The following is a 9,538-nucleotide window of genomic DNA, read 5'->3' as shown; positions in this document are numbered from 1 at the left end:
GCGTGTTGCACACCGGGCCAACGGCCCCGCCCGTGGGCAGCACCGGTATTTATTGGTCGCTGTTAGTCCTCTCTCGCTCCTCTGCAGGATCCAAGTTCCCGATTTCCCGCCGCCGGCGCGGCGCCCCTGGCCCCGCGGCCCCGCCCCGCGCCCGCCTCGGCTCTCCCGCCGGCGCTCGGGGCTCCCGTGCGGCTGCGCGCGCAGGGCCGCGCTCCGCCGCGGGTGGCACGAGCTGTGCGCGTGCGCGGCGGGCAGGAAGCTGGACCCGGGGGCTGTGGCGGCGGCGGCGGCGGCGGGGGGGCGGGGGTTGCGCCGGCATGGCGGAGGCGCGGCCCGGCGCAGGTGAGTGCGGCGGCTGGCGGCTGTGTGCGGGGAGGGGGGAGCCGGGGAGGGGGTCGGGGGTGGGGTGGGCGCGGAGGGGAGGAGCCGCGGCCGCCTTGCCGCAGCGGTGCCGGCGGGCCGAGGGCCGTGCCGTGGCGGCGGGCGAGCGCTGGCGGGTCCGAGGGGCGCGGGCTGCGGCACCATCACCACCTGTTGCCGCCGCCCCGCCCCCGCCCGCCGCAACTTCGCGGCACCGGTGGCGCCCAAAATGGCTGGACTCGGCTTTGCCGCAGGGCCCGCGAGGGAAACTTTGCCTGAGGAGGTGGAGGAGCGCGCGAGCTTCTCGTGTGTGAGAAACGAACGGGAGCGCCCGAAAAAAATACAAAGAGTCGGTTGGTTTCTGGAGAACTTGCTGCTCCCTGCCCGCCCGTGCGACCCGGGAGCGGTCACAGCCCCATGGGCCGCTGGAAAACTGCGGCGTTTCGTGGGTTCCGGGAGCGGAGGTCTGGGGTGCGCAGGAGGTGGCTGCCTGGAGCCGGTGCCGCCTGCTCGGGGGGGATGAGGCAGGGGCTCACGGGGGGACAGCGACGGGGGGACCCGGCCGGGAGCGGGACTGAATGCCGCAAGTGCAAGAAAAGATTTTTTTCGTTTGTTTCTTTTTCCCTCGTGACTTTTATTATGGTTCAGATTAACTTTCGTTTTACTGGGTGTGGCTGCTGAGGAGGAGGGGGAATAGCCTTTCGAGATCCATGCTCCAGCCTCGCATTTAATGACGGGCACTAAACGGCGGAAGAACGTTTATGTAATTGTGTCTTGAGCGTGTATCTAGAAATAACGCTGTTGCCCAGAGTCATTAAGGATATTTACTGTCTTCATCATGTCTCTTGATTTTTCTGGCGGTTTGGGTAGACTTCTCAGGCAATCAATGTCACTTCGGGGTCACTTGATGAGCTAACTCATTTCATTGTTTATAGAGTCGTTAGTTCTCCCAGGAAGAATTCTGGACTTTTGTGGCTGGGATAAATAAGAAAATAGGAATCTCTACTTTTGCAGCAGCCTGATGTTAATTCAGATTAAGGTTATCATTAGCCTGTATCCTAAATAGTGTCCTCTGTTTCTTCTCCTCTGTTCCTGGCAGCCTGGCTATCATGACAGAAAAGTTATTTGAGTTCATCTTTTTGATGAGATGAAAATGGGCCCACAGCTGCCTTGTGGGAGGCAGAATGGCCTGGGACGTGGTTCAGAGAGCAGAGACTGATAGTTTCAGTAAAGAGAAGCTGGTGCATGCGCATGTCTGCTTGCCTGTTTATCTTCCATGCTGTCAGGCTGCGAGTCAGCTCTGGTCCTGAAAACCTTTTGTACAGTGTATATATATTGGAATAAAGGGTCTTAAATAGGTATACCAAGCAAAAAATAGCTTTATTGAAAGCAGTAGATTAGTCTAGATGGTACACCGTTTCTACATTTGCTTTATAATACTTAAGCTAACACAGATATTGTTACATGGCATTAAGTTCTGCAGTTCATTCCTCGTTATGGTAATACATACTATGTTATCAAGAACCATCTCGTAGGGAAGTCTCAAATTGTGCTTGTGCAATATTAGGATGGGAACTGGCTTTTACCCTGGAACTTCGTGGACAGAGTGTATGATTTTAAGAGCTTAAATATGGAAGATATTTCTGCTCTCAGTGTAGATATGGGGAAGCAGCTGAGGTCAAAGAATGACCGCTTGGTCATGACAGATGTGCAGCCTATCCAGGGTATTTTGCTGCTAGTGAATGATTATTGAGGCCCAGAGATACATGAGACAAAGGGGAAGAATATAAGACATGAGGCAATTGTAGAATGATTATTCACATTAATATGCCATTCTAGTTTCCAGCCCTGTGTGCCTAGAAGGGACAGTGAATGGATGTTTCTTTCCATCAGTTGCCATAATCGCTGTTGAATGTAGTTTTGGTTTTTTTCCTTCACAATGACAGTGTCATTATACATGGTACAACACATCATTAAACTGACGATATCAGGGAGTTGCTATAAAGCACTAAGTAGCCCACTGTAAGGGTGAACAGGAAAGTGAAAACTTACGTTTGTTCTCCTTAATGCAAAATCCATTCTGTAGAAGATACTTCTCTTAGGATGATAAAGCTACTTATGGCAAAGTTATATTTCTTTACCTACTTTTATATTTCTCCTATGCCATTTTGAAATGAGTTAGCTAAAGCTTCAAGTTCTGTTCAAAATATGGATGCACTGAGTTTGGACGGTAGCATAAAAAACCAAAAACATAGCACTGTGTGCCAATATACACAGCGGGCTAACTAGCTGGAAACCAGCTCTGCAGACAGGGACCTTGGGGTCCTTGGTGGACTGTAAGCAGACCATGAGTCAGCAATGCACCCTCTCTGCAAGGAAGGCCAACAGTATCCTAGACTACATTAGGAAGAGCGTTGCCAGTTTACCAAGGGAGGTGCACCTTCCCCTCTGCTCAGCACTGGTGAGGCCACCCCTGGAGCATTGTGTCCGGTTCTGGGCTCCCCATACAAGGAAGACATGGACATACTGGAGTGAGACCAGCAAAGGGCCATAAAGATGATTAAGGCATTGAAGCATCCCTCATATGAGGGGAGGCTGAGAGAGCTGGAACTGTTCCGTCTGGAGAAGTCTCAGAGTGATCTTAGTGCTGTGTACAAATACCTGGCAGAAGGGAGTAAAGGATATGGAGCCAGATTTTTCTCAGTGGTACTAAGTGAAAGGACAAGAGGCAAAAGGTACAAATTAAAACACATGAAATTCTATCTGAACACAAGAAGAAGCCTTTTTACTGTGAGGATGATCATACACTGGAACAGGTTGCTCAGAGAGGTTGTGGCCTCTCTGTCTTTAGAGATACTCAAAACCCAGTTGGACACAGTCGTGGGCAACTTGCTCTAGCTGACCCTGTTTGAGCAGGGTACTTGCAGTAGATGATCTCAAGATTCCAACATCAGCCATTCTGTGATAATGATGATTTTGCATGTTAATATATTTCTCAGTTCTGTCAAGAGTTGCAGGAAGGGAGCATATCTTTTATTAGATGAGCTATTATAGTTGGAATAAGCAGTAAGTTTTGGACAGGCAGATTATTTTGGATACAAATGGGTTGCACTGCTTGAGTCTTTAAGCCTGAAACAATGTAACTCCCATTTAGGAAGAAATCCAACCTTTTGTAAATCTGTGTTGTGTCTGCAAATGACAGAATGCTATAGATGAATGTATAAAGTGATCAGAGAAGAAGAAAAGATCAAGCTTGTTCTGTGAGGAAGAGGTTTAAAGCTTCCAGTGGTATGGGAAAAGCCTCACATTTCTGTAAGACACCATTCCTGTTGTGTGTGGGTTTTTTTTTGTGGTACAGCGTAATACTGATACCATAAGACTTGCAGGGAGTGTCTTCCCTGTAACTTGTCCTTTGTGTCCAGCTGACTGGACCATTTCTTGTCTGGATGTATGTAGTGCTGACACAAATAGATTGTTGTGTATGCACTCTGTACTGTCATCGGTCTTTAGGTGAAAGAATAGATTATTTGAATTGCTTTAAACCTGAAGAGATCTGTCCTGAAATTACCTTTGTCTTCTACTGGGAGCTGATATATGAACGGCACATATAATCATAGAATATCCAGAGTTGGAAGGGGCTTACAAGGGTCATTGAGTCCAACTCCTGACTCCACAAAGGGCAACCTAAAAGTTAAACCAGGTACTTAAGAGCATTATCCAAACACTTCTTGAACACTGAAAGGCTTGAGGCCATGACTGCTTGCCTGAGAAACTTTTTGCAGTGCTTGACCATCCTGTCATTGAAGAACTTTTTCCTAATAATACCCAATCTGAACTTCCCCTGAAGCAGCTTTAAGCCATTCCTTCATGTCCTATCACTGGCCTTCAGGGAGAAGAGATCAGCACCTCCCTCTCTGCTCCCCCTCATAAGGAAGCTGTAGACAGCAGTGAGGTCACCCCTTGGTCTCTTCTCCAGGCTGAACAAAGCTAGTATTCTCAGCTGCTTCTCATAAGTCATGTCTTCTAGCCTTTTCACCATCCTTGTTGCCCTCCTTTGGACACATTCTAATATTTTTAGATCCTTCTTGTATTGTGGAGCCCAAAACTGCATACAGTACTCCACTATTTTTGGTTGAATTTATGGGTATCTCAATAAGAAGTGGTCTATTAAGAAATAAGTGCTTGTCCAGTCAGAAAGACTGGTACTAATCAGTGGTTTTTATTTAGTTCCACTTTTGTATTAATCTAAAGCTTCAGAAGGGAAGTCAGAGTTCTTCCTATCTGAGAGATAGAGTTGAATTAATTTAAGGATAAAGAAGTACTACCTCTGACACCTGTTGAGGCTACACTGTAGACTCTTGTACCTATTATAATTTTTTCTGTCTGGACTTTGTCAATATTTTTTTTTCTTTCTTATATTCTTAATTATCAACTTCATATAGTCTCTGCCTAATTGAAGCACATTGTTTAATGGCTCTTCAAAATCTAATTGGAATTTAGCTTGCTGATACTGTGCTAAGAAATGTCACTTAGGCAGGATGTCTTTAAGTGACACCTTCAAATATCATTACTGTTGTCTTCATAAAAGAAGTACCTAAGTTATTAACTTTGGCTGTACTGGTCCCCAAAATAAGCTCTGTTTTTGAAGCAGAACTTGTACTTATTAAAATGAGACATGTGCTTACTAATTTGCTTCATATTTTTAAAAGTGTCCTTACCAAATTATTTTTCTGAAGGGTAGTTCACACAGACTACCTAACTTTGCCAGGGCGTTTTGGCTTTGTCCACAGTTAATGCTGAAGTGCTGTAATGTTATGGCAGAACAGGCATGAAACTGTATGAGTTTCATATGCTTCATTTTAATTCACATTCAAGCTCTTAAGGATATTAAAATTTGGAATGTAGAGGTTGTTTCTAAAGGTACTGTGATTTTCTTTATTTTATAGAAATATGGACTCTCTAGCTTTGGAGGTTCCCTTTTTCTTGGGATTTTTGTACAGGTAAACATGTCAGAGGAAATTTGAGCCACTCTTATCTACTGATTATTAGACTTGTGTATGTATTTTGCTGCTTCTTATCTTGGCAGACAGAAATCAGTTTTAGTAGAATTCACCACTTCTTTGGAATTTTTTTATAATGTAAAAGCTGACAGTAAGAATAGGAATCCTACTCATGGGTGATATAAAAAGCCCTAATGAATTATTCATATTTTGGAGGTGCTTTTAAATATCTGAATCCTGGTTCCCCATCTGTTTCTTCAAACTTAATAGATTATTTGGAAAGTGCTTTCAGAAATACCACTTCCACAGTTACATTTCAAGTCCTGGTTATGCTTCTTGGAGAGCATGCTCAAAAGTCAATTTGGCTGCATTTTAGAAAACCAGCATTTTAAAGCCATGAACAGCATGTTATTTTATGTCAGTGTAAGACAGTATGTTTTTCTGATCTACAAAACATACTCAAGCTTATTTACTGCAATCATTTGAACGCCTTCTGCAGCAATTCGTTTATAATTCATGCATGCATTTTACATACCGCATCTCATAACTGAAGAAACAATGGTCTTTAATAATAGAACATACTCTTTAGAGGCAAGCTGTGAGATTTTTGAAAAACATGTTTTTATTAACCATTAAGAAGTCATTTGATTTACCTTGTTATATCTATCCATCAGACTTTAAATTTTAGTGTATACAAAAGAAATCTTAAACCAACTAATGAAATGTGTTGTTTCAAATAAGGTTTATTTGTAATTACAGGATTACATCCTATCTTCAACTCAAAATATGTGAAACTGTTTTAAGTAATCTATACTGAATGACTGCTGTTTACATTATAAAGGACTGCAATTTATGTTTGTGGTCCTCTTTATTAGTTATAGAAAAGAAATTGGCAAAACATTGGAAGAAAAAGTAAGTATGGTTGTAGAAAGTAAAAAAGGATAACTTTGTCTTTTGAGTTCTTTACACAGAATACGCATGCTAAGAGGAGGAAGATAGAATGTTTCCAGGGAAGCTGCTTGCAGTCTAGATTCTTTCAGATGTATAAGCCTGATATTTTGTACCTACTAGGATCTGCAGTTCTAATGATAGAATAGAGTAGTTCAGCTGGAAGGGACCTACGATGGTCATTGAGTCCAGCTGCCTGACCATTTCAGGGCTGACCAAAAGTTAAAGCATGTTGTTAAGGGCAGTGTCCAAATGCCTCTTAAACACTGACAGGCATGGGCATTGACCACCTCTCCAGGAAGCCTGTTCCAGGGTTTGACCATCCTCTCAGTAAAGAAATGCTTCCTTAATGTCAAGGCTGAACCTCCCCTGACAGACGCTACTTTGAGTCATTCCCGTGTGTCCTGGCATTGGCTATTAGAGAGAAGAGATCAGCACCTCTCCACTTCCCCGCCCCCTCCAGTTAAGATTGATTCTCAACTCAATCCCCAGGTGTTTTGAAAGGCCTCTGGTGTTCTGATTCTGTTGTCTCAAATTCAGGTTAGTATTACAGCTTGAAAAAAACCCAGCCCCAAACACTTTGTATTTGCCATTTATATGTAGTGTAATCATAATATATAATATTATAAAGCATATAATAATATGTTATATTAGTAACATATACCATAATATTAATATCTTTTAATAGATTAAATATAAATAATATAATACAATACATAATACTGTACAATTATAACATATATATTGTCTTTACAAAGACAGAAAACCAAAGTGATGTCAGCTGAGTCTCTCTTTAAAATCAAGTATGGATTAGGTTATGTGGTTAAGAACATCCTTACATGTAATTTTAAATTCCTAACTTTTAGTAACCTTAAAGCTTCACTTCCACCAATTGTATAGTATGTCTTTTCTTTGGCCACCAAATCCCTCATAGTAGTTATGACCTTTCCTAGTGGTTTACAAAAAACTCTTTTGCTTGAAAGTAAATAAAATTCTCTGAAAAAAATATGTTAATGCTTTCAAGTGTTCTGGCTTGTTCTTCCCTTCAAAATGTTAATTTCCACAATCTGTACTGAAAAATGAAAAGAATAGGTGCTTGAGAGACCCAGATAGCATTAGTCTTTTGGAGAGTTTATGTTCATAGCCCAGGTGCTTTGTTCTTTCTTTGTATGGTCCTGAACCAGGAATAAACTGCATTTACCCTACTGTTAGAGGTAACTTACCAAACCTGTAAAATGGACACTAGCTCCATGAGATTTTTAGAAGACTCTTCTCATTTTTGCACTATTGTGTAAGGCTTAACCAGTCTGCCACAGCCCATTAAACTGTCCCCAATACTCACCTGACAACTGCTGTTGCAGGCAGGCCCCACTGGCACGATGTGGTACAAAATTGAGCAACATGGGATTTGTAATGTGCACCTCTTTCTTTTATCTAGAGACCTAGAAATGACAGGATACCACTCAAGTAGAAGCATGCTTGATGTTGATGGCCTCATAACAGGAAAAATAACACTGCAAAGCTGCCCTGGGTAGTCCCTCTACCACTTACCGTGTCTATATGTAGAACAGTGTAATCGGTGTTCATGCAGGCATTTACTATTGCTACTTTTTGGCTAATGGATTTTAATTTATATTTGAAGTTCTGTGTAATATTAAGATCTCAGATGTAGACATTGTATTTAAAGGACCCCTTTTTCTTCAGTTTCATATGTAAACATGCTAGGAAAAACTTCAGCCACATGTTAAACACTGGTTATCACACTTGCATGTCTTGTATACATACAGTGCTGCTTCAAATGTTTTTCTTCATTCTAGACCATCACAGTCTTTCTCTAAAGGTGACAAGAGAAGGTAACTTCCACAAAGCACTGTATGATTTGACTCTGGTTTCTGGAAACTTGTTTTCAGTTGTTCTGTCAAGTGAGGGATTGATTGAACTTCTGGGCCTTTGCACGTATGGTAAATTTGCTGAAATGATATGTTTACTATTTAATAGCCTTTACATGTGTGTTTTTATTTTTTCACTTTTTAGGTTCATTGAATTTCAATCCTGACGCTGCTGATTCCATTCCAGGAGAAGGACAACCTACAGATATAAACTGGGTAAATAAAGATAGGAAAGACTCCAACAGTGTTCAGAACAGAAGTAAGTTACCATTTCCTAGTCTGTCCTCTGAAAGAGGTAGAGATTATGAAAGCTCTTCCACAAAGCATCATGGCTTTTGTAATCCAGACAGTCAGTATGGGAATTCTGAAGACTTCCATCAATATTTTAGTACCAGTAAAAGTTTGAAGAATCGCAACTTGCAAAGCCAGAGATGGCACAGGTCAAGAAATGATAGCGCACATGCTAGAAGTAAGATAAGGCAAACTACTGCTGATGCTGCTGCAGGTGCAGGAATTCCAGATCCTGCAGTAGTACCTGGGAGAAGAGCACCTCCTAGAGGGTACAATGACTTTGTCTCCTCAGAGAGTGACAGGGAGGTACCTAATGCAGATAGCAGAGGAGCAAAGCCAAAGAAAACACATCTAATGCATGCATCTGGAAGAGGTTTCAGGGAGAAGGGAAAGCAAGTACATGACCGGGAAAAGAGAGTGAGCTCTAAACAGAAAGTGGAGCTGTTTGAAAATGTTCCATCTTTGGATTTGACTCAGTCTGACTCTTCAGAATCATCTGTTGGAAAGGCATTCTGTGATGCACCTGTTGGTAGTGGGGATGAGCAGAAAGGCTACAATTTTGTAAACAAAAGATATCCCCGGAAGCCCGTGTGGAATAAACCCCCAGTAGAAAAGGAGTGTCAGAAAAGACATGATTCTCACCGCAGTAAAAATACAAGAGTAGGTAAGAAGTCTTCTCTTGCGTATGCTTCAAAAGATAAAAATGAGAGGAAGAAAGAACTCTCTGACCACAAGAATGAGGAAAACTTGACCAGTGAAATTAGGCATCAGTTGTCTGATTCTGTCAGATGTAATGGAAGAAAGTTCCTGCTAAAGGGGGATCAGGCACCTGCCCTTCATTTCAGCTGGACCCAATACTGGAAAAAGCAAAGTGATGTACCAAAAAACAAAGAAACTCATACAGGTAAGCTTCCTATACTGTCCTGTACTCCTATATTAAAGATATGTTCTCAAATAATTTAAGCTGCATTCACATTTGACTAGTTGAAGAGGCTTATTATTTCCCATTAGGTCAAGATCAGTCTCAGAGGGCACAATTAAATGTAAATG

General features: G+C 42.5%; 1 protein-coding gene across 5 annotated transcripts in view; it reads left to right on the top strand.

Moving 5' to 3' along the window:
* Nucleotides 1-292: 292 nt before the first annotated feature.
* The window catches only part of NFX1 (nuclear transcription factor, X-box binding 1), a 71,818-nt gene continuing 62,572 nt past the window's right edge, over nucleotides 293-9,538 (top strand). For all 5 annotated transcript variants that reach the window (XR_012629110.1, XR_012629108.1, XR_012629111.1 and 2 more), the window contains exons 1-2: nucleotides 293-342; nucleotides 8,343-9,392. Coding sequence is in view for 2 of the 5 variants with exons in the window: in XM_074869694.1 (XP_074725795.1) it covers nucleotides 318-342; nucleotides 8,343-9,392 (1,075 nt within the window). In the remaining 3 variants the exon portion in view is untranslated. The remainder of the gene's footprint in view (nucleotides 343-8,342; nucleotides 9,393-9,538) is intronic.

Source organism: Strix uralensis, chromosome 1 (genome assembly GCF_047716275.1).
Source record: "Strix uralensis isolate ZFMK-TIS-50842 chromosome 1, bStrUra1, whole genome shotgun sequence".
Taxonomy (NCBI): Eukaryota; Metazoa; Chordata; class Aves; order Strigiformes; family Strigidae; genus Strix; species Strix uralensis.
Note: the sequence above shows the minus strand (reverse complement) of the source record. Positions and strands in the feature narration are given on the sequence as shown.